We start from the raw sequence: 25,693 nt of genomic DNA, 5'->3' as shown, positions 1-25,693 counted from the left end.
CATGGGCCACCAAATGCTTAGATCCCGCTATCTAAACCTGCATATGCAGTTCAACATATAACGAGACACAACACTCACCTGGTGCACGCAGGTTTGCCGGAACGTTCTTCACTGCCGACGTTTGCCCAGTATCAGCGCTGCAGGTTCTCGGGTTGCACCCGAAGGACTCCGGCGTGGGGTTACTAGCAGCTGAAGCCCTCCGGACCGGGAGGGCAGAGCAAAACCCCAATTTCTTATGCGTCTGGTCTGCAACTCTCCCGATCAAGAGGACCCCTTTCGATGTCGCCTGTGGCTACACAGGGACGACCCCAACGCGGAGTCCCGGCGGAGTCGCCAACTGAAGTACCGAAAATTATATGATCCCCTCCCAACAATAATCATTACATTACCAAGTCCCCTTACCATTACCAATAAGCAGTCGGTCGGCAGTGTAGAAGGTTCAAGCGTTTATTAGACAAACACAAACTCTGCCAGAGGAGCTCCTTGCGACCTAACCCAAAAGGTCCGCCAAGAAGACTGCTGGCACATTGTCAGCACATCACATATATACAATTGCGTTGGCACCGGCATGGCCTAACATGGAAAAATACAAATTGGTACAAGCTAGTACAGTAATAGGAAAACCCATATAAGGCACACAAAGAGCTCCTGATTTCGCTCAGGCAGCAAGGTCAGACGGGTGACTCCCTTCTGTCTTCTCAGAGACAAACCACCCTGCACCCCTCCCGGAATGTGCTTATCGGCCCTTCCTCGGCTAACTACGACCTTGCCGAGCCTACCGAGCTGAAACAGCAGTTTCTGCAACAGTTGGTTTCTTTCCCAAGAGCAGGGCTTTAGAGCTAAGGGAGAATAAGGCCTGTGCATGTACGATATTAAAGAAGGCCATAATATGGTATTCATATAGCGTAACGTGGTGTGAAGCTAAGTGAAAGTAAATACCGTAAATACTAATTATGCATGTCTACAGTGTGAGTTTAGTGACACCATGCTAATCCTAACATATCGATTATCAATACTACGTGATCAGGAATCGATTCTGGTACCTCACCCATGCGCAAACACACTCACACAGCCACACTCACGCATGCGCACATACACAGCCACACGCATACACAGGCACACACACACTGCAGAGACACACGCAGACCCACGCGCACACAGACAGACACACGCACAGACACATTCGAACACACACAGACACACACGCGTATACCCCTCTCCCCTCACCGAGCTCTTTCGGCGTGTTCCGTGTCTCCTCCGCAGCGCTGGTCTTCACCCGGGCCCCAGTTCCGTGTCTCCTCTGCAGCGCTGGTCTTCACCCGGGCCCCAGTTCCGTGTCTCCTCCGCAGCGCTGGTCTTCACCCGGGCCCCCTCCCGGGACCTGGAACTTCAGATGCCGCACTCCGCTTTGGCGCCGGGGCTCGGAGCGCGCATGCGCGGGCAGCCCCCGCCCTCTCACAACGAGCAGCTGACTTTTCCCAGAGAAGCTTGTGTTTTACGTCTCATTGATAACTTCAGACTAACGCTTTTTTTCAGGTTTACATAACAGGAACTCGATCCGAAGGTATTGGAGCGCTTTACATGAGCGCAATTTACGTTACCCAAGGCACATTTACTTTTTGTTAAACAGGGAGAGATTAAGTGATTTGCCCAGAATCACAGGATGTTGAGCTGACGCCGATGGTCGAACCTGTTTACCCTGCTCCTAAATCGGCAGCTCTGGCCGTTAGGCTACATACTCGCCACTCTCCTGCCATTAAATATCAATTTCTTACCAGTGTCTTGGTTACCATGCCCCCAGCTACTTTTTGAATCAGAGGTGAAAGGCACACGCTGAAACAATCTCTAAATCTATTTTGTCGACTTTCAATCCGTGTATTCCCTTTGCTTTGCTACTGCGGAATAAGCCTCCTGCTATGAACTGACAAGGCCAATAAGCAGAGGTAAATTATCGCGATGGAGAATAAAGCCTAGGAAAACCAATCTAGACAAGGCATCTTCATTTCATTGACCATTAAAAGGTCATTCGTGTGACCTCTAGCCACTCACGGAGTGGAGCTCGGCATCTACGTCACGACGCCGCTGCCCGGGTCACGGGAGATCAAGTACAGGGGAGGCAGCACAGCGTGCATGCAGCCCTGTAGTAAAACTAGCGGCTTTGAACCTGGAACTCTAGAGCCTCTCAGGTTTCACTTTTATGTGCAAGACCACAAAGGTATGCTGCTAGCAAGAAAGCTGAACTGATTAGCCTTCCCCTTGATCAATGGTATGGCTAATGTTCAGAGCCACCTCCACTGCTGCTTGGGAAATGATCACCTTGGAGCAAAACACGCGCTCATTAAAAGTAAAAGTAAAGGTTAGTATTATAATGTAATGGAGCCGGCTGGACCCCAAAACCCACTCTCCATCCGGAGGTAGTAGGGGAAAAATACAGATTTACCGAACTCACCTTGGAAAGGATATATTTTTATTTTAACCGTGAAGTTGTCAAATTAATTTATGCAGTTGCATTTAATTAAAAATATATAATTTTTGAAGTGATGAAAATCTGCAACTTTGTTAACAGGAGGAAATACAAATGCACTCATTTCTTTGCGTGTTTTTTGAGCAAATCCTAAAGGAAATTGGGATTGCATTTTGGAGTATAAAGTGCATTTTGTTACATTGTTTTATTGTGAATAGAAAACGAGCACACTTCGTTTTTGGCAATCTATTTAATTTTGGTACAGAAGATCAACTCGGCCCTAGGCGTGGCATGGAGACAGCTTTAAATGACTCGCCAGCCTTGTGTAAAACAAAAACACCAAAAATGCATACATATAGATACATACATAGAACGATTTTGGATCAACAGTCTCCATCCATTGATCTGTTTCCCCACCATTCCCTTCATTTTTATTTGCACGTTCAATCCCAGAACAGAATGAGTTTGAGCTATTGGCATTGTAAATGGCAATTCCTTTCATTTATGTTTTAAAAACCAATACGTAAATAAAAGGCATTGTCATTTATGTTTTAAAAACCAATACGTAAATAAAAGGCATTGTCATTTACAATGCCAACAGCTCAAACTCTCACAAATGCGAGACCTATTGCATTGCAAATGCTTGTTACTTGTTCCTGTGTGTAAGCCTTGCTGCTCAGTGCACAGCTATACAGGGTTGAGCTGCAGGTTTTACAGACGAAACACACTGGACCTAAAAGGGTTGGTTAGTGTATTGCACGATGATGTTGCACAACTAGCATCATATAACACATCCCATTTTCTCACAGGTGGCCAAGAACAGCATTGAGTACATGACATTCTTAGCTCTAAGTATCTGATCTCTTTCTTCAAAGAAGCATCAGTCTTTCAGCTCTACAGGGTTAATAAAGAATTCAATTATAGTGCTCTCTTACTTGAGGTCTTTCTTCACCCTAGCACGGCAGTGCAGAGAATCTTGTTCCATCACAATAATTAAGGAGAAATATTTTACAAGATGAGAGATCACAACTTTCTGTCTAGGCTCTAGGGTGTGATGCAGCCTCAATCAACAGATATTTAAATATGTTCACTTGTCTAACGGAGAGTTCACCCTTTCCTTAAATACATTCCTTTGGCTATACTCCTCCCAACCCCCCTTTCATCACAATAATTCCGAACTTGTGGCACCTAAACCAGCCTTCTAGGTCCTCTGTTATCTTAGCCACATGTTGTGGATCTTATAAAGGAGCTTTGTCTATGTGTCCGACTTGAAAAAAATGTGTCAAAAGCATTCATCCCATTTTCTGACAACCAGCTTAAGATAAGATTTGCTTACAGAATGTCGCAGCAGGAATGGAATTAGCCACCTCAGTCTCTAGTCTCCTTGAAAGTGAAGGAGTCAAGTCTTGTATGCGCCTCTTTATTTGCTTTGTAGTGCCTGCTCAGAGCATGCAACAAGAGTGAGCAAGAATTAGCAGAGTATGTTCACAATGAACCAGGCAGATGACTAGTCGGCATTACAGCGACCATGCCCACACTCCAGTAAAGCAACTCAAAACCAGGAGAAAAGTCTTGCAAGACTAGATGCAGTCTGCAACAATGTGATCCAAAAGAATTATGCAGCTTTTGATACACACGTGGTGTACTGTAGTGGCAGTCCTAGAAAGGTAACTAAATAAACAAGACAGTACAAAATGAAGCTCACCTCTTGGATGTGTTCAGCCCCAGGTTGTGTAAATAGAATTGTCTAGCCACCCTTTACAGTTGTTCCCCGCCCTACTGTGCATGACTCGTTGCAGACAAACAAGAGAAGTTGAGCAAGGATTGAGCACTACATGGATATCAAGGGGAGTCCTCTTTAATTAAATTTTGTAGAACACTGATATTATCCCAGATGATGTTAATGTTTTATAGAAGCCTTACATAAAATTCATCCCAAATACATAGAATTCATCCCAAATACAAAATCATACGTAGATAGTGGTAGATGTTGATTATAGTTTATCACTGGTATGTGCATATTCAGTTAATTTATGAGTTTTAGATATCGCATAACTATCGGAGCGAGAGAGGAGAATCTTCTGTTGTAGAGTTGCAAGTGACAATGCAAATTGTGGAGGTGTGTTGAAGAGAAGATTAATGTATTGAGAAGAGAGAATTATAGACTAGTTTTCACACGCATCATGATCATGAATATTAGGCGTGAGGAAGGTGAATGTGGCATGTTATCAGCAGTTATAACTAAATCTGAATACATGATTGTCAGTGAGATGATTATGTTAATGTGAATTAGATTTTTAGGTGTGTTAAAATGAGACTGTGGTAGGTGGGTGTTAAAATAAGTGAATTGGGGGCTAGCACTCATCTTGATAGGTATGTTTCTCAAAATCTGGCTCTCAAGGCTGCCGAATGAAATGTCGGTGTAGAAGTGTTTTAGCACTGTTTCATATGGAAATGTTAAGTCCTCTGAAAATATATCCCAGACTCTTTGATACACTAATTGTCCTCCTCTAGTTCTGCAGAATGCCAAGTTTAATCATCTTTTTCATATCTGCTTATCTGAGAATCTAGTGAGCTTCGAAAGAGAGCCATTTAAGTTTGCTTATGCATATGGTATTTCTATTGCATGAACTCAGCCAAAAAGCAGAGGAGCACTTTACAGGGGTAAAGACAGGTATATAGCCAATAAGTGAAAGAAGGAGTAGATGGGTTGTGAACGCTTAATATATTCAATCTATCAATCATATCATTTGTAAAGCGCACTACTCACCCGTGAGGGTCTCAAGGCGCTGGGTGGGGAATGCTGCTACTGCTCGAAAAGCCAGGTCTTGAGGAGTTTTCTGAAGGTCAGCAGGTCTTAGGTCTGCCGTAGGTGGATGGGGAGGTTTTCCAGGTCTTGGCCTGAGGTCGCTCTTCGGAAGCGGGGGACTGTAGCGAGGGCGAGGTCGGCGGAGCGGAGCTGGTGGGTGGGGGTGTAGAAGCTGAGTTGTCTGTTGAGGTACGTTGGTCCGGTGTTGTAGAGTGCCTTGTGTGCGTGGGTGAGGAGCTTGAAGGTTATCCTCTTGTTGACCGGGAGCCAGTGCAGGTCTCTCAGGTGGGGTGTGATGTGGCTGCGGCGAGGGATGTCGAGGATCAGGCGTGCAGAGGGGTTCTGGATGCGTTGGAGCCGTCTCAGGAGTTTGGCCGAGGCTCCTGCGTAGAGGGCGTTTCCATAGTCCAACCTGCTGCTGACAAGGGCCTGGGTGACTGTTCTTCTCGTTTCAGTGGGGATCCACTTGTAAATCCTACGGAGCATGCGGAGGGTGTTGAAACAAGAGGAGGAGACGGCGTTGACCTGTTTAGTCATGGAGAGGATGGAGTCGAGGATGACCCCTAGGTTGCGTGCGTGGTCGGTGGGTGTTGGAGCGGGTCCCAGACCGAAGGGTTGGATCCGAGGATGAGGACCTCCGTCTTGTCCGAGTTCATCTTCAGTCGGCTGTTCCTCATCCATTCAGCAACGGCCTTCATTCCTTCGTGAAGGTTGGTTTTGGTGGTGTGGGGGTCCTTGGTGAGGGAGAGTATCAGCTGGGTGTCATCGGCGTAGGAGAGGATGTTGAGGTCGTGCCGACGGGCGACGTGGGCGAGCGGTGCCATGTAGATGTTAAACAGGGTTGGGCTGAGGGATGAGCCCTGGGGTACGCCGCAGATGATCTCGGTGGCTTCGGAGTGGAAGGTGGGAAGGCGGACGCTCTGTGTTCTGCCGGAGAGGAAGGAGGGGGTCCAGTCCAGGGCCTTCTCTTGGATCCCAGCGTTGTGGAGGCGTGTTCGTAGTGTGTGGTGACAGACCGTGTCGAAGGAGGCTGACAGGTCCGGGAGGATGAGGGCCGCAGTTTCTCCGTTGTCCAGCAGGGACTTGATGTCATCCGTGGCGGCGATGAGGGCAGTCTCGGTGCTGTGGTTGCTGCGGAACCCGGACTGGGAAGGGTCCAGGATGTTGTTCTCCTCGAGGTAGCGGGTCAGTTGTTTGTTGACGGTCTTCTCGATGACCTTTGCAGGGAGATTGGTCGGAAGTTCTTGAGGTCCTTGGGGTCCGCCTTGGGTTTCTTGAGTAAGGCGTTGCTCTCTGCGTGCTTCCAGCTCTCATGGAAGGTTGCTGTCTCGAAGGAGGTGTTGATGACTTTCCGGAGATGGGGGTGCGATGGATGTGATGGCTTTGTTGAAGATGTGGTGTGGGCATGGATCTGACAGAGATCCGGAGTGGATGGTGTTCATGATCTTGATGGTGTCATCGTCGTTGATGTTGGTCCAGTAGAGCGTGCGGATGGTGGTCGTGGGGGCGGAGGTCTCGGTGGTTGTCGGGGTGGTCATGGCGTTGAAACTGTCGTGGACGTCTGTGATCTTGCGGTGGAAGAAGGTGGCCAGCCAGTCGCACAGGTCTTGCGAGGGTGGGACGTCGTTGGTGTTGGAGCTGGGGTTGGAGAGTTGTAGAGTTGCTTCACGATGTTGAAGAGCTCTTTGCTGTTGTGCGCGTTGTTGTCTAGGCAGTCTTTGAAGGAGGCCCTTTTGGCGGATCTGATGAGGTAATTGTGTCTGCGGGTGGCATTCTTGTGGGCGGCATGGCTGTCCGGTGTTTGTTCATGGAGCCAGATCTTTTCCAGCTTTCGGCAGGTTTGCTTGGAGGCCCGGAGGTCTTCAGTGAACCAGCTGGCTTTCTTGTTGGTATGATTGTTGGAGGGTTTCTTGATCGGGGCAAGGGTGTTGGCGCAGTCGTTGATCCACTGTCTGAGGTTGCAGGCGGCGGTGTCGGGGTCGGTATGGTCGGCGGGTGGGCTCTGGGCGAGGGTGGGGGTTAGCTGGTCTTCGGTGACTTTGCTCCAGCAGTGGTGAGGCATCTGTTGGGTGCGGTGGTGCGTGGTGGGTTTCTTGAAGGTGAAGTGGATGCAGCGGTGGTCGGTCCAGTGGAGTTCGGTGGTATGGTTGAAGGAGATGTGGGGGCTTGCGGAGAAGATAGGGTCAAGCGTGTGACAGGCGGAGTGGGGGGGGGTGTTGTGACGAGTTGTCTTAGTCCGAGGTTGGCTAGGTTGTCGATCAGGGTGGTGGAGTTGGTGTCGTCATTGTTCTCGAGGTGGAAGTTCAGGTCCCCGAGGAGGATGTAGTCCATGGAGGCGAGGGCGTGTGTGCTGACACAGTCAGCGATGGAGTCGGGCGGTCTGTAGATGAGGGTTCCTCTGAGGGTGGTGTTGGGGTCGGTGTGGATCTGGAAGTGCAGGTGTTCGGCGGTGCTGAGGGTGTCGTCGGTGTTGGTCGAGACTCTGAAGAGTGTTCCTGTGGACGATGGCGGTTCCTCCTCCCGCTCTGTTGGTGCGGTCCTTGCGGGTGATCTTGTAGCCTTCCGGGACGGCTATGGCTATGTCTGGTGCCGAGGCGGGATTCAGCCAGGTCTCCGTCAGGAAGGCGACATCTGGGGAGATTGAGCCGAGTAGGTCCCAGAGTTCAACGGCATGTTTTCGGGCAGAGCGGGTGTTGAGAAGGATGCATCTGAGGTGGTTGGGTTCTTTCCAGGTCGGCAGCATGGTGGGGCGGATGCTTGTGAAGCTGCAGTTCCGGCAGGTGAAAGCTCCTTGGGTACGCTTCGGGGCAGCTAGGAAGCAGGTGTGTGATCGTCCGGTGTTGAGTGCGTGGAGGGTTCTGGCATCGTAGCGGTGTCAGGCGTCCGTGGGGTCCTGGCGCTGGGCGCGGTCCAGGCATGGACGGGCACAGACGGGTTTGCCTTAGGTGCGCCAGCGGGGCGCTAGCCGCGCGCCCACTGAGCAGCAGCTTCCATATGAGGGGATGTGGGAGGGAGGAGCAGCTGGGAGGCGGGAGCGGAGTGGCGAATGGGATTGCAGGTGGGCGGGGCAGGGGAATAAAAACAAGTCTGGGCAAGAAAGCAAGTACAGGCACAGGGGAATAAAAACCAGTGTGGGCAAGAAAGCAAGTACAGGCACAGGGGAATAAAAACAAGTCTGGGCAAGAAAGCAAGTTAGGCACAGGGGAAAATTCAAGATTAGGCAAAAACAATGCAGGCAGAGCCGTGCAGCAGCGTGGGGAGCGACCTGCCTGCGAGCAGGGTCATAGGTCGCTATTGTGATTTAGTGAGAGGTGGGTGTTCAACTCTTTCCTAAATGGAGCAGCTTTGGGGCAGCCACGATGCATATGAGATGTTATTCCAGATCCTGGATCAATAGGTGGAAACGGCCTGCTGCCTTGTTTTTTCTTTTTCACACTTCTTAGTCTGCAGTCTAAGGCTGTCCTCGCTGCAGTGTGCCGAGAACCACCAGAGATGGTGACCTTGTCTGCAAGATAAGCAGAGGTGCTAATTGTGATGCTTTGCAAATGATGCAGCTGGTTTTGAGGTGGGTGTGGGTCAGCAAGGGAAGCCAATGTAGTTCCAGCAGCCAAAGTCACTGAGCAATTCGTCAACACCCAGCTAACATATTTCATAGAATCCAACATCCTCAACTCATCTCAATCCGTATTCTGCAGCAACCACAGCACAGAGACCACCCTCCTAGCCGCCACTCCTCGATCAAGGCCACACCGCAGTCCTCATCCTTCTAGACACCTCAGCAGACTTCGACACCGTTTCCCACCGTACACTAGACATCAGACTCCACGACGCCGGCATACAGGGAACTGCCTTAGACTGCATCCGCTCTTTCCTCCCGGGCAGAACACAAAAGATAAGACTCCTGCCCTACCTCTCCAAACCCATATGGATGAGATGCGGAGTACCCCAAGGATTCTTCCTCAGCCCCACGCTCTTCAATATCTACATGGCCCCCCTCGCAACCATCCTCAGAAAACTTGAATTCAGCATAGTATCCTTCTCCGGCGACACCCAGCTCATCCTCTCCCTCACCAAAGAACCAGACATCACCAGGCACAGTTTCCAGGTAGGAATGAAGGACGTCCCATCCTGGATGATCAGCAGCTGCCTGAAGCTCAACTCTGAGAAAATAGAAGTCCTCATCCCAGATCCACCCCCACCATGTGGGACGACACCTGGTGGCCCCCCACTATCGGAAACCCTCCAACCCCCATGGACCACGCCCGCAACCTCGGCATCTTACTCAACTCCTCTCTCACCATGAACTGACAAACCAACGCTGTATCCTCCACATGCTCCAAAACCCTCCACATACTCCGCAAGTCCTTCAAATGGATCCCCCGAATCCAGGAAGACAGTCATCCAAGCACTCATCACCAGCTGGCTGGACTACTGGAACTCTTTCTACACTGGAATCAACTAATCTCTCCTTCACAAACTCCAGACCATCCAGGACAATGCAGCCAGACTTGTCGTCAACCTCCCACGACACATCTACATCACCAAGCAACTCCAAAACTTCCACTGGCACCCCGTCGGAAAAAGAGTGACCTTCAAGCTGCTCACACAATCCTACAAAGCCCTCCACAACACCGGACTCCAATGCCTCAACAATAGAATCTCCTTCCACTCCCCCAAGAGAAACCTCCGCTCTGCCGACCTAGCCCTGGCCGAAATCCCCACATCCATAGAGCCAGAACGGGAGGCAGATCCTTCTCCTACATCGCGTCCAAGACCCAAAAGGAACTCCCCCCTCAGCATCAGACGAAGCCTGACACTGTAAGCCCCAGAAAGGACCTCAAGACCTGGCTCTTGGGATGACCTTGTAGTTGCCCGAAGCCCCTCCCCACGCCAACATACCCCCTAGCCCCCCATATTTCCTCATGCCGTGGATGAGGCATGCTGTGGTGTGTAGGATGCCCTTTTTTCTGAAGCCAGTGTGTAATCTGGGAGCTAAGAAGCAAAGCATTATCAATATCTAGATGCAAGAGTACTGGGGCTTGAAGAACAGTTCTGTAGTTGCTTTCTGGAAGAAATGGTTTCATTTTCTTTAGAAGACAGATCTGGTACCAAGTCATCTTAGTGTTCCTTGATGGTAAGATTGGTTCCCAGGGTGAATCCCAGTGACTTGCATTCGGTAAAAGTTGAGTTGCGAAGCTTTGAAGGTTCATGCCCATGAACCAGGTTTGAACAGTTATTTGTTTTTTCTTTTTGGCAAATAACAGAAATTCTGTCTTGATTGGATCGAGCTTCATGTAGGCACTGGACATCCAGATGTGCATCACTTTTTGAGGCATGGACATCCGAAGTAGAGTACACTTTCAAGTAGAGTTGTGATTCTTGATGCTGTGATCTGCGAGTAGAGCACCAAGTGGCACCATTTTAACAAACTGAAGTTGGTTGGAAAGATAAGAGGAGAACTAGTGGAGGACTTAGTAGAGGGGTAATAAGATCAGCTTTTTTAAATGTCATTATCAGTCTCATAACTCTATTGAGGATTGCTTTAAACGGGGCTGCTCACATTGCTAGATGCTTGTTTATTTATTTATTTATTTATTTTAACGACTTGTAGAGCGCCTGGTGACCCGAAGGCATCCCCGCGCTGTAATGATTTTGATATCCAGATGAGATGGAGGAGAGAAAAGGAAGAAAAAAAGGGGGGGGACGTTATTTCGGAAATAGAAGTGTTTTCAATTTTTTTCTAAAAATAAGATAGCTGGGTTCCAGTCTGAGGGAACGGGGGAGTGAGTTCCATCTGGTGGAAGCTTTCACAGAGAAGCGTCGGCTTGTAAGTAAGAATATCCCATTGTGCAACCTGTACATGATTATGGTTTCCTAACTTGTTTTAAATCATCACCATGTTAATTAATTTTAAAGGATTAGTGGGCCACTCTCACTAGAATATTTATCAGTAAGTCAAACTTGATTTTACTGTCTAGTGTGAAACCATATAATTTTGTATGGACTCTATTTAGAACGAAGGTCATTTCTTCGCATTGCTGCTGTTGAAGTATTCTTCTATGTTATGTTTTAGTATTACTTGATTAAAGGTAATCATGGTTTGTATTTTAGATTGTGATGCCTTGATGAACTCAATGGGTGAATAATTGTTGATTTTAATATAAATCTGCATATGATTAGGCTAGACGAAATGTAAATTCGGCCTCATAGTTTACATAATTTTAGAAGTTTTGCCTTCCACTTATTATATCAAATTTCCGACTTTTTGCACAATATGTAATTACATGCTGTTTTCGGCAAAACAATTTTGGTGAGCTCTTTAGAACAATGCAAATAGCCACTACACAAGAGCAGCTCTTGCTCGTGGAACTTGTGTTTTTTGCAATATTTTTAAGGGGGACATGCGCCCTTATGTCAAAATTGACTGACTAAAATATTGCTCTTTGACAGATTTTCATTTTGTGTAATTTTGCCAAAATGTGTGTAATTATGTCAAACGAAATTGCTCAATTTTTGCACACTCCTTCATTTGATCCACGTATTGGTGATAGGCCAAGAGTTTTTTTGTAATCTGCTAGGGGATTCAGATAAGCATCACCTAAAAGGAGGAACAGTACTGAAATTTGTGAAACACCAAAAGTATTTTTTGGGGGTCTGGGAGAGGATTATTAACGACAATCTGACAGTGTTTGTCCGGATATAATTTGCCTCACTGTACCCCATCCCACCAATACCAAAGGAAGTTAAGAGGATAAGTAGTATTTTGTGGTACACTGTATCAAATGCTGCTCAGAAGTCCAGTAGGATTAGAGCACATGCTTCACTCATCTAGCATCGTACAAGCACTAGCAGTGAGACTAGGCGTAGTAGTTTTACTGGTGACCTGATCTGCAACCAGATTGAGGTCCATTTTCATTTAAGTACTTCTTTAGCTAAACGTTTCTCTTTTGTTTTTGGAAACAAAGTGCAGACCTCCAATGAAATGATAATTTTCATCCTAGTGAGGGTCAGTCTTCTTTTTTTTTTTTTTGTATAGACATTATAATGCTTCCTTTTGAGAAGGCGTTAACAGCATTGTTGGCACTGTCTGCATTTGGAGACCTCTAGCACCTTTTACTAGAGCCGATAACACAATAAGGATCTGTGCGCTGCATTTGCAAACTTGATCTGTGAACACACGTTGTGGTGACGGAACACTATCCACAGTAATTTCCATTTTTGTAAGCATGTACAGAGGGTGGGGGGCGTCCAATAAAGACAGAAAAATGCTGCCCCAAAAACCAATGCGATCATTCATCATTTACTATTACATAGCGGAGGCAACCGAGATGGGTCTGATACGACTCTGTTATATAATGGCCAGACTGAAGTTGTAATGCAGGGTTGTGATGCTCCAGTCTAGTGCATCCACATCAGACGTGGCCCGCCACTTTACTCCAGTTCATTAAAAACTCTTGGATGGCCTAAAGGTGAATTATCGACAACACCATTGCTAAAGAAAGAGAGTTGACTTAGTTATGTTTGCTGTCCTTTCTCTTCTCATCAGTACAAGCAGAGTCCAGTTGAATAAAGTTGTTTTATGCCGTATTTATTTGTTCATTTCTTTGTCACTGCCGCTTTTCCTAAGATGGTACTGTAAAGTTTAAGATATCCTCATTCTGCATTTTAGGATAGACCTGCGCTCCAACTATTTGCTGAATTCCAGAATTGCAGGTGTGGAGGAGGCTGATGCTTTACTTTTGATTGGAACTAATGCTCGCTTTGAGGCCCCACTTTTCAATGCCAGAATTCGTAAGAGGTATGTGCTTCTTTTTGTGCATGGAACATACTGCTTAATTGACCCAGTATGTGATAAACTTGATCACCTTCTCTTCATGTATCAATTGTTTTTGCTGCTGGGGTATTAGTAGCTGAAGTCTGTTGTGCAAATCTAGCTTCAAAGGATTTACCAAGTACTTTGTTCATCCACAGTATTGCATATTGTAGTCTTCGTACAGGGCTTTTCTGGAAATGTTGTTGCTATATGTGATGAACACCAGAGTTCTATGGCACTAGATTTAGAATTACTGGAAATGTCCAGCATTAGATCTTTTAAAGATGTTCTTTCAATTTAAATTGGTCTCAACGTCATTCTTGGGATCCTTTACAAAACATGCGCTGGTTAAGCAAATTGGTATAACCTTTGTTCTCCATGGTATTAGCCTTACCACTGTTTTTTTGTTTAATGTGTAGTCAAGCGCAGACAAAAGCATCTGAAAATAGATGCTATAGAGCAAAGCATTTTTTCTGTACCATTCATTTTTCAGAAGCTTTTATCAATGATTGCTCTGCAGTACTACCAGACCAATTGCAAGTGTAAAATACTCTGTCACATATTCCATTGGTGACCTGGGGACACAGTTAAAGAGAAATAGAAAAACTGCGACTCCAATATTGTCCTCTGGGCTGAACCAGGATGTAACTGGCTGAAGATTCCAGGTTAAAAGAAGCCAATAGCTAAAGGAGTCTGACCTCAAGCCCTTTAAAGTAAGCCCAGAATGTAGTATGTTTACTATCAAGGGTGCAAATATTGTTCACTTCAAACATAAAAAGAAAAATGTTATTTATTTAAATAAAATCCCTGAAAAGGGAGTCTTTACTCCAGTCAGCGTAGCTCACTTTTAGCCTTTTCTCCTAGCCCTGCAGTGATACCTCCCTTTAGCATTATCTTTATTCATCTCCGTTGGTTGTCATTATGAGTGGCACGAAGGCGGCAAGGGGCTCTATTTTCCTGGGCTTTATGGACCTGTCCACGGCCTTTGATCTAGTCAATAGATCAAGGCTGTGGACAATGCTCCTGGAGATGGGCCTTGATCGGCCCCTTGTGTATTTGTTGGCTGAGCTGAGCTGCATAAAGACCTAAATGCCTCAATTAGGATGACGAACGAGGGGAAATGTACGTCAAGTTTTAAGTCCGGCAGAGGGGTGCGTCAGGGATGTATCCTGGCCCCCATGTTGTTTACACTGTATGTGAACTCGTTGGAGGCAAATTTGTTAACAGCCACCCTTGACATCCCGCGCATGGGAGGAACACCGATCCCGGTGCTCCTCTATGCCGACGATGCTGTCTCATTAGCAAGGACTCCGCTGGGCCTACAAAGATTGTTGGACTCTTTTGGGGTTTTTATGAAAAGCCTGGATCAAGTGGTAAATAATGGCAAATCACATATCATGTCGTTAGGTGTTTCAAAAAACAATGTCAAGACCTTTTACTGTGGTAGTGAAGTAATCACCAGAGTGAAAGTATTGACCTATTTGGGAGTAGTTTTTGATGATAGGGGAACATGGTCCCCACAGCTTTCAATAAAGGTATACACAGTGAGAAGTTCTTCTGCTGCAGTGTTAGGATTCACTAAAAGATTGGGGGGGAAACCCTATGAGGCGATCCTGGCAATTTATAAAGCCAAGACCATCTCAATTGCAAGGTATGGGGCAGCAATATGGGGGTTTACCAAACCCGACCCCATTCAAACAGAAGAAAACAAATTTTTACGGTCCCTTCTAGGCCTTCCACAATCCACAGCTACCTACTCTGTCCATCTTGAGTTGGGGATAGGATATATATCAGATATAATTAAAATTGCCCCTATCCTGTTATGGATCAAAATTTGGTTGAATTTGAATCTTTCCCTAAACCACAAGATCCTAAAGGACTGTATTAATTTAGATAACATGAAGGAAATCCAGTGGTTGTCCTATATAAAAACGTCAGCTGTGAATATGGGGCGCCCTGAGATTTTTTCCAATCCAGAATCTTTATGTAAGGCTGATTTAGCGTGGGTAAAAACTAATTTTACTAAGCTAATAGAGGTAGAGCGGGAAGTGTGAGAAGTTGGCCTGATATGCAGTGCTCACTATTCTAGTGATCACTATGTATCAGTCCAAACAACCCTTATTGATGATTGGTTGTAAGTCAACCTTATAGACCAGCTATCCTAGTAGCATGGATACGAGCAGTCTAAGGCTAAGACTCTAGAGGGCGTGTTAAGCCAGCTGTTTTACCATCACATTACCCCTTGAACACCAAGTGAAAGGACACCACACAAGTTGTTATGAAAATAAACAGATATTTATTTATAACAAGACTACCCTGAACTCTTTATGAGTCGGGGAGCTAAGCACACAACAAAACTCTTACGAAAATACTTTAAGTTGCACAATTTACACAAATGCCCTAGGGGCACGAAAAACCATATACACAGTAAGTGGAATGCGAACTTGCTAGCAGGTAAGTAATACTTTTCTAGACTCAGGAATCGCTAGGCCTACAATTCTAAACACTGGGATTAGATGCAGGAGGCCTGTGGACGTCGTGTGCAGAGTGGGAACTCTCACGCGTAAGGCGGGAAAAAGTCTATGGAGGCTAGCAGTTGCAAAGTTACTGTTCTCTGGCGAACCCGACTAGGTGGGTCGAAAACGGAAGTGGATCCGAACACTTAGGGTGTTGGACTATGCTGGAGCACCGGAGTACTCAGGTTACCTAGCCCAGGGGCTGCGGCTGCATAGGGTTGAAGTTACGTCGGAAACCCTCGTTGAAGATCCAGGAGCCTGAAGAAAGAAGTTGCTGGCAGGCGACCAGTGAAGAAGTTCGTGGTGATCCAAGCCTGGATCAGGGAAGAAGAAACCTGTAAGCAGAGGGGACCAAGTTCTGAATCACTAGCCAGTGATTTGAGTGGGCACCAGGATGGCACCGGACGAAGTCACCTCAGCCAGGTGAGTGGGCGCTGCTGGGCTCTGCAGTCTCTCGGACCAGGAGGCGTTGTCGGCGCCCAGGATGGAGGTGCGAGCTGTCCCACGAAGGTTCTTGCTGTCGACGTCGCTGGACCCAGGATTGGGCAACAAGTCTTGGCAAATGCAAGGCCCACGCGGTGGACCTAAAATGGCGTCTTGAGTGAACCAGGAGGGTCCAGGGTGCTCCTCTTTTGGAGGGGAGCAAGGGCTAGTCTGGAGCAACCAGACCAGCAGTGTTTGTCGTCGTGGAGCGTCGTGAGGGGGCCACTAGCCAACGGGCAAGCGACCTGGACAACGCGGTTGGCAGCAAAGAGCAGAAGGGCCCCACGCAGATCTCGTGGATGCAGGGGGGCTGAACTTCGGTGCTGGAGCTGCTCAGGGTCTGGGCTTCTCTTACCCCAAAGCACTCGGTCGAGGGTCACTCGGTGGTCGTGCTGGACAAGCGTCGTGCAGTTCTGAAGATGGCCGGTCCCTCGAGGTCTCGTCACACCCACGGATCACAGCTGGGCTGATGATGTAGGTTGAGGTCAGAGGTGCCAGGGAAGCCGGTTCTCGTCGTGCTGGAGCAGTCTTGATCCGAAGGAGAGATTGGCAACAAACCGCGATGCTTGGTTGGTGCCTGCTGCTGCAGGGTGACTACTCCTTAGTCACAAGGGAGAATCTTGGGAAGAAGTCTTGAGTTCCTTTCGTGGAAAGTAGTTTCAGGATTCAAAGATGATCTGATTTGGAAGGGGGCCAGTTCCTACCTTTACCCTGCAAAAAGGGGCTGGCACGCGACTAAGTCCTGCCCTATGGGTGGGACTAGGAGGGGGGTGGTTACACCCCTCTCCTTTGGCGGGCTTTCCCCAGGCCAGGGGCTGGAGTGCCCCTGGAACTGGTTTCAGCCGGCCTGTGCACAGTGAGCACCGGGGTGCCACTTGCAGTCACCTTCCTCTAAAGCCCTGCCTACCTAGGATACACAAAATCCTGTCTGGGACGGTGCTGGCACCGCCCCAGGCAGGAAACCCTTTGTCCTTGCCTCCTGGGCTGGGAGGACTCCCAGCAGCAGGAGGGCAGACTTGTGTCTCGGTGGCAGCATCCATTTTGTGGAGCTAAGGCTCTGTCTGACTTTAACCGGTGTTACAGGTTACATACATGTTGTGTCCCTCTAGAAGGGTGGAATGCTAACCCCGTCGCCAGAATTGGCGAGGGGTTAGTATTCCAATTCGTATGACACCTTACTCGACATGTTTTGATAAAGCGATACCAGAGTTGGCATATAACCGCGAGGTTTATAATGCACTTAAGAGTATATGGTATGCGATATCATGGAAACGGCTAAGGGATGGATCCCGAAAGCCGCAGACAGGCTCAGCTCATGCCAGAGCACTATCTCACACGATTCCAAGCACTCTGCCTTCAGGATTGTCAAGGCCTGCCATAGGAGTGACTGATAGGAGATCTGTGTGTCCATTTAGGTTTAGATATAGGAATACTATATCTACAGCAGAGGGTGAGTACACCACTCTGCCCCAGCTGTCAAGCAGCCAGTTGTGTCTCATTTAGTTAGTCAGCCCAGGGGTGGCATAATACATGCTGCAGCCCCTGGGAGACTTCTGGGTGCACCTCAGCCCTGGGTACAGGGACTTGAGAGGGCCCAGTGCCAATTCAGTACCTGGGTACAATTTGGAGTAGAGAGAACAGCTAGGCTGTGGGTCTGATTAGCAGGCCCACAGCCAGGGAAAGTCGTAAACCAGTGAAGCAAAAAGCAAAAATCTGGGTGATCATAGGATTGCAGACCCTACTCTCCTACAGGAAGCTGTAGAATTATGTAAACCTTCGGTCAGGGGCCACCTCCTGGTTATTTTGTCATTAGCGATGCCTCCTTATTTGTCCATTGTGACTAACTCTTTTCATAGATGGCTATTGACAAAATTTCGGTTCAACCAAATACATATGGTATTATGGGATTTGCAGGGCGGGAGTAGGCTCGAGGGCGCTGCTCCGTGCAAATGTGATGATTTCTCTCCCCAAGACACCTTGCATTTTATGTTTTTTTTGTCCTTTGTACCGCGAGGCTAGGAAAAGGTTTATTTCCCCATTATTGAAAAAGATGAATTTTATTCAGTGTAAACCTGCTTTACTGTTTTTACAACTGTTGGAAACCCCCGAAACCATGTTTAGTGTTGCCATCTTCCTTGCTGCGTCTGTTAGAAGCAGGAGGGTTAGACAGGATGCTGCACAGGAAAGTCAATTCTCTTAATATAAGTCTAGGTATACTGTTTACTGGCTTTAAAAATGGAAATGTTTGTTAACAATTTTTTAATGTCCTTTGTACTGTGTTTTTAAATTGTATAACATATTTTTTAAAATATTTTTTATGTTTTGTTTATGTATAGCATACTTTTATGATTTTAATTAATCGAATAAAGTGGTTTGACTTGAGTGGCCTTGTATTCTTATTTCAGTGGAGAATTTTAGTTTTCAGTTGAAAGTGGGAGTTCACAAATGTTTTTCTTTTTCTGCTCTCGACGTTCTTTGATGCATGAATCCTGCTTTTTACCAGGAACAAATGCTCCATGTTATTGGTTGTGCACTTTTGTCCTCTGTAAAATGAACATTGTTATGGGTTGAGAGGCAGAAATGTGTGCAGTATCAATAATTTCAGCCTATGTCCTGATTCATCAGCAGTGGTAGGGGATCGGCTTGTGTTCCCACGTAGGAATAATGATCTGAAATAGAGCGAGAGAGGTAGAGTGTGAATGTGTGTAACTATCTCTATTGGTGATATTAGTATTGTCCTTACCAGTAAACTTGTATGGATCCTTTAATTGGAAAAAGTACCCCTTTTAGAAGCAAGTTTATGTCTGGGGATTCTCATGCCTTACCTGCACGAAGTATAGTTTACTTTTCGTTTAGTAATGGAACCTAAAAACAACAGAAGGGCTTTATTCAAGGCTTGTGCACAATGTGACTGCAGGTATATCTCTGAAGATGACTGTACCAGGAGTGTGTGTACAACTGTGTTCTGATAGTGAAGTTACTGAATATGACTTACTCAAGACTTCTTACGCGTGAAGGATCCAAGCGGGACCCTGTAGCCTCTGGCTTTTTAGAAACTCCCTGGCTACTCCCCAAGATACTCCTATATCTCTAGTGAGGCTCCTCTCACTCTGGTCGACATCCTGCCATCACGTTAGTGCTTCTGAACTTTGACCTCAGAGTCAACTATCATACTCAACTCCTGACTTGGCATCTGATTCACTGAGGCAGAGAATCTCTATGCCGACTGTAGGAATGTGCCCCTTTTTGCCATGGTCAATACCACTTTTTGCCACTGATACTGATGTTTTTCGACTGATGTGCACTGGGTCCCTGCAAACCAGGCCCCAGTGCCAGTGCTCTTTCCCTAGAAATAAGGTTAAATGGTATAATTTTCACACTATTGGCACACACTTTTATCACCCTATAATTTCCTAGTAAGTGTAACCCCCGGTACCTAGGTCATGGGCACTAAAGAGTGTCACTTAGAGCTGCAGCATGTATTATGTCACCCTAAGGGATTCCCATACAAATTGAATGCAGGCTGCCATTGCAGGTTGTCTTACATGGTGCAAGCCATGAGTGAAAACATGACTTGGCACACTCACTGTGTGCCATGCCAAAGTCATTGCATGTAATGTATGTAAGTCACCCGTAGAGCAGGCCTTGTAACCCTAAGTCAGGGTGCATTATATTACATGTGAGGACATATCTGCATGAGCAGATATGCCCCTGTGCTGTCTTGTTCAATTACTAGATGGTACAAGTGAACAGGGAAGCAATCTTAAGTATATTTACTGAGCACTGGTCATTATGAATTACCTAACAACATGATGGCTTTACTGAAACCTATGGTGTTTGTTATCAAACACCTTGTGTTAATAAATCCATACTGATTCCCCCAGCATTGGTTGTATTAGGACATGCACTCAGAGGGCACTTTACAGATGCTACCTATACACATACTGGTTCTCTAGTGTGCTGTCTGAATGGTATTATCCAGCTTGTCACCACACACACATTTTTGACTCCCTGCATGTGAGAGCCTACACTCTCGGAGGCCAGAAACAATGCCTGCTCCAGAGGCACACATTCGTCCGCAGGATGGCTAGTGATTTAGCATATCAAGGCCATGGGATTCAAAGTCTCTGTCGCCATTGATATGTGACGATGGCTACCCTCAGACCTGGAAGATGCCGCTGCTGCCCTGAAGCCCATTTGGCACTAGGAAATTCAGGAAATTAGCTATGCAGTAGGCATGTTGCACCGCCAGGCTAGTCACAGCTCTAATGTGGGTTAACTTGCGTGCTTCACGAAAAAAGGATTCCACCATCTTGTTTTATGTGGCATTTAGATCTCTGGGACAGGGTTATTATGCACACTCCTCACAGGAAGTGCTCATATGGGTGTGTAGTGACCCCAGAGTTAAGTGGCTGTTTTGCTACTCCCCTTCGCTCTCCTTAACGCCCCTAAATTCATTGCTTAGGTGCCCCCCTGAAATCAGGAATTCAGATTTGCCTGACTAAAGAAGAAAAAAGGACAAAGAAAAGCCAAAGACGCAAGAACTGGGGACTGGTTGTGGACTTGATGCCAAGCCCTGCCTGCTTGCTCCCGTGTTGACAATTGCAAAGAACCAACTCGTCCTGCAGCTGTGCATCCTCCAAAAGCGTTGGAGGGCTACCAGCACTTTGCCAACCAGCCAGCACCTCCCTTGAAGTGGAGGAGCCACTTCCCTGCAGCTTGCATAGACCTGGTACACCTTTTTGCTGATCTCTGGGTACACCAAGGAAGCAGCATCCCTTGTAGAGGTCTCCTTGCTCCAGGAAGTCCGATATATCTCCCTACCAAGTTTGGAGATGCCAGGACCCCGAGGACCAACACCCAGAGCACTTGCAGAAGCCAAGGTTTGTTTAGTGTCCAGCCCAGACACCAACACCGCCAAGACAGACCTACTGATATGGGACGTCGGCTACAGAGAGGCCATCATCAAGAATAGTCCTGTTTTGTCCCTATCCCAGGTCAACCCAAACAGTGTGAGCCTCCAATGCAAGTGACCCCTCCCCCCCAGACAAAACACCTCTGCACCCGAGCCCAACCCTACCGATGGTGCACCCTTGCTCCAGAAACCCTCAAGAACCGTACCCCCTGTTGGGTTGTGCCGGACTGTTTCCGCAGTCCCCACTTGCAGCCTTTTTGTTGTTACAGGTTTTCCTATAGGCTTCAGAGGTAGCATTCAAGATTACCTTTGTGACTGGCACCTCTGCACCCGAACACACCAGGGCAGGTAAACTGAAACTGGTTCTAAGGACCTTGGCCCTACTTTAAAAAAAAAATGTATTTGTTTATTGAGTTTTTCTCAAACAAGAATTAAAAAAAAGCCAGCACAATCCAGCTTCGTAATTACAATACATAGGTAGATACAAGTACAGCAGCACAATTGAAATATAAAGATGATGTAGTTCTTAGTCCGGTTTATCAGAGCAAAATCATGGAAAGCGTGCAATAACTCATATACCCCACATGAAGAACATGGTCTAAGTGCATTTCGAGCGTATCCTTATAGTTAGGCATGTATACTAGTGACCACCGACCAGTTATGATATCCCGTTGGCAGGGATGTGCGGATTGTTTGTCATCAATCGGATGTTCAAGGAGCTACTTCTTGAGGGGGTCCCAAATGTCACGAGGACGTGACGTGGAGGAAAGGAGTTCAGCTTATGTGTATGTTTGGTCTTGCCAAAAGAGCATGTCCCCTATCCATTTTTTGAATTTGGGTGCCCTGCCGCATCTACATGCTATCCTCCTTCGAGCTAGAAGAAGACCGAATGAGGTGAATTTGGGGGAGAATGTTGGAGTTTCAGGGAGGTCATTAGCTCTAGTGCCTCTCTATGAGAATGTAACCTGACTTTTACACGTACTCTATTAAGATGCCACGTTTGGGGGGATTCGTTCTGTTGTTATATGTTAGACTGTGTTTCTATTGCACAACTTCTCTGTACAGTGGGATGGGAGACGGCTCCCTGAAAGACGTAGGAGGGGGAATGATTGGAAAACTGCGGATACTAGAGATACTTGTGTACTTTATGCAAACGATTATGTTTATCCTTGTGGCACTTCCCAACTCTACGCCGCCTGGCCTCCGGGATGTGGGCCTAGTGGCTGTGTACTATTCTGGATGTTAACTTTGGTTAATTTCACCTCTCAGTGCCTGCGAGTGGTTATACTTGATTATGTCTTTATATGTTTTCCGCAATAAATATATTTTTCAAAAAAAAAAAAACTCTAGTGCCTCTCTCACCTATTGCCAATAGGACTGGACAGCTCTGCATTCCCAAGCAAGGTGCAGGAAGTCAGCAGCCCCCATCCCGCATCTATCACACTTGTCAGTGTCTCGTAGTTTATATTTGTATAATTTAGCCAGGCTGTAATCTGTACGATGCAGGAACTTGTAATGGATGATGCGTAAGCGACTGCTAGATGAGGGCTGTTCAGTCTGATTACAGCAATAGGTCCACTGTTGATGGGTGATAACCTGCCCGATCTCCGAAGCCCATTTTTCCCAGGCAGCACTGGGGGTGGACGTTATGTCGGTGTATAAGCTATGGTAGGTAGTGAAGACTAAATGTGAGGCAGTACCAGTACGTAGTAATTGATGCAGAGGGGCAACCTCCTGAGGTTCCAGTGGATATTCAGAGGTGAATTCTTTAAGGCCATGTCTCAATCGTATGTATAAGAATATATTCATGGGGGAAGGTTGGGTCTTTGAGAATAGTATCTGATAGAGACTACTAGCCGCAGATTCCTTAACGTAGAATTATCCCCAGGCGTGAGACTGGATCCGGAAAACTTTTTGCCACAGAATTCCTGCACGCTTGGGGAATGGCATCACGCGACTCCGCCCAGGCGCCGTCCACGCACGTGACGTCTGCGAGGTCACATAAGTCCCACCCCGGCGCGCCTACGTCAGTTTTTTTCCTTTTCCGCGTGCAATGCGGGTCTGGTCTCTGTTCCGGGCCTGTTTAGGCCCCTTTTCTCTTTACTATTGTGGTGATCTGTGTGGAACAGTGTGCGAATGCCTTTCGGGCTTTGTATTTGTATTTTGTATTTGTATTTGTATGTGGATTTATAGAGCGCGATTGATGCCCGGGGGCGTCCAAGCGCTAGGGGACCAATAGATGTTTTAGGCAGAGGCGGGGTTAGTTACCAAGGAGTTACTGTGAGGAGTTGAAAAGAAGTGTCTTGAGCTGTTTCCGGAATGAGGTGAGATTGGAGTTCGCTCTCAGGTAAAGAGGAAGGGCGTTCCATAGCTTGGAGGTGCTATGGGCGAAGGTCCTACCACCCGACCTGGCTCTTTTTATTCTGGGTGCAGTGGCCAAAAAGGTCTGATTAGAACGGAGGTTTCTACTTGGGTGGTAGTGAGAGATTAGGTCGCGGGTGATTATGGGGCCTGTGTCCCAGAAAGCCTGGTGGGCGATGCACAAGGCTTGAAGTGGATTCTTTGGCGGACTGGCAGCCAGTGTAGACTGGTCAGGCTAGCTCTGACAGATTCCCGACGTGGGAGCTGGAGCAGTGTCCGGGCTGCGCAGTTCTGCACTGTTTGCAGTCTTCGCAGAGTATAGTCTGGTGCAGCGAGGTACAGGACGTTAATGAAATCCAGCCGGTTTAGCCTCCATGGGTAAAAGATGAAGAACTTTTTTGAGCATTCTAAGAAGGCCGAAACAGATGGCCGAAAGTTTGGTGGCTTGGGTATCAAATGATAGGGATCTGTCCAGCCACACCCAAGACTCCTAATGTTGTCTTTAGGTGCTGGGGGGGTGCTCAGACAGGGTGGCCACAGGGAGTTGAAGGAGCTTGGGTTGGCGGGGCCTAGAAGCATCAGCTCCGTCTTGTCCCCGTTTAGCTTGAGTGATGAGGAGGACATCCAGCTCTTTATCTCCTCAAGGCACTTACAGAGTCCTCCGTTCATGGGCATGTTGGTATCCTGCGCCAGTGAGACCACCAGCTGGGTGTCGTCCGCGTAGGAGATGATCTTAACTCCATACGGACGAACAGCCTCAGCCAGTGGCCTCATATAAATGTTGAATAGCGCAGGGCTCAAAGAGGAGCCCTGTGGGACCCCGCATCTCAATGGTCTGCTGGTGGACACTGATTCACCGTCGAATACCTGAAAGGATCTGTCTTTCAGGAAGGACTCGAACCATAGCCATGCCTTGTGCTTGACGCCAGTATTAGACAGACGGTTCAGCAAGATGTCATGGCTGACCGTGTCAAAGGCCGCGCTAACTGCCACTGATCCTCCTTGGTCCAGGATTTTTCTGGATTCCTCGGTGACCATGAGGAGGGCGGTCTCGGTTCCGTGCTTGGGTCGGAAGCCTGTCTGGGTGGGATCTAGCAGTTGGTTGGTTTCTAGGAAGGTGACCAGATGGCTATTGATGTATTTCTCCAAAACTTTGCTCAGCCAGGGAAGTAGGGAGATTGGCCGATAGTTGCTGAAGTCTAATGGGTCTAGGCTGGGTTTCTTCAGCAGGGCTTGAACCATGGCCCGTTTCCAACCAGGCGGGACCGTGCCGGAGGAGATAGAGGCATTCAAGAGGTCCATTATGATGGGCAAGGTGGCCTGGGATGCCGACATTATAATGTCTGGTGGAGCTGGGTCATTAGGGGAGCCAGATTTGACCTTCCGGGCTACAGATTCCAGGGACACCAGATCTAGGAGGGGGAAGTGGTCCAGTGTGGCAGGAGGCTGTGGGGAGGGGTGTGTCAGGGGTGTGTTAGTTGAGGCTGGGACGGGGGCGGCCAAGGGGGGGGGGGAAGGAGGCGTAGATTTTTTCAAATTTTTGATGGAAAAAGGCTGCTACCTTGTTGCAGTGTTCTGGGGATTTGGTTTCAGGCAAGCTGGGTGGTAGCTTAGTGAGATTTTTTACTATTTGGAAGATCTCCCTTGGTTTTGATTTGGCTAAAATGATTTTGTTAGAGAAATATGCAGCTTGAGTAACTTTGATTTCTTCTTTGTACTCTTTAAGTAACGCTCGGTACTGGGTTTTTTCCATTGGAGCGAAGTCCAGACGCCATTTCCTTTCAGCTTTCCTGCATAGGCGTTTCTTAGCCCTAAGGGACTCTGAGTACCAGGGTGCAGTTTTGGGGGAGCGTTTCAGAGTGGTTTTTCTTTTGGGGAGAGTGTCGTCAAGGGTTTGGGTGATCCAGTCTTCATATGTCTGGTTAGCTCGACAAGGATCCTTGTTGTGGAGAGGAGGGTTGCTAGCGAGTTTGGCCGTCCATTTATCAACTGGGAGGCGGGACCAGGTTCTGGCTATTCGGACTGTGGGTTTGATGGTTAAGGGTTTGGATGTGGTCCAGGTGAAGGGGATTAGTGAATGGTCGGTCCATGGAAGGGGGATTGGTGGACTTGATGCTAGATCTGCACAATTGCTGAACACTGGGTCCAGCAAGTGTTCCTTGACGTGAGTGGGAGACCTAACGATTTGGGTTAGCTGCAGCGCTGCTAAGTCATCTATCAGCGTGGTTGCCGTGTGATCGGTTGTGGAGTCAAAGTGACAGTTGAGATCACCTAGCAGGGTGAAGTTCGAGGTAGTGCTGACGCGTTCAGCTACAATTGAAGCGAGGAGATT

The 25,693-nt window shown here is 47.5% G+C and overlaps 1 protein-coding gene across 1 annotated transcript in view; it reads left to right on the top strand.

The window, feature by feature from the left end:
* NDUFS1 (NADH:ubiquinone oxidoreductase core subunit S1) overlaps positions 1-25,693 on the top strand; it is a 779,390-nt gene that overhangs the window by 436,149 nt on the left and 317,548 nt on the right. The window contains exon 12 of the mRNA XM_078680296.1: positions 12,943-13,071. Within this exon, the coding sequence (XP_078536422.1) occupies positions 12,943-13,071 (129 nt within the window). The remainder of the gene's footprint in view (positions 1-12,942; positions 13,072-25,693) is intronic.

The sequence above is a fragment of the Lissotriton helveticus genome, chromosome 3_1, assembly GCF_964261635.1.
Source record: "Lissotriton helveticus chromosome 3_1, aLisHel1.1, whole genome shotgun sequence".
Classification (NCBI taxonomy): domain Eukaryota; kingdom Metazoa; phylum Chordata; class Amphibia; order Caudata; family Salamandridae; genus Lissotriton; species Lissotriton helveticus.
This window is presented reverse-complemented; position numbering and strand designations above follow the sequence as displayed.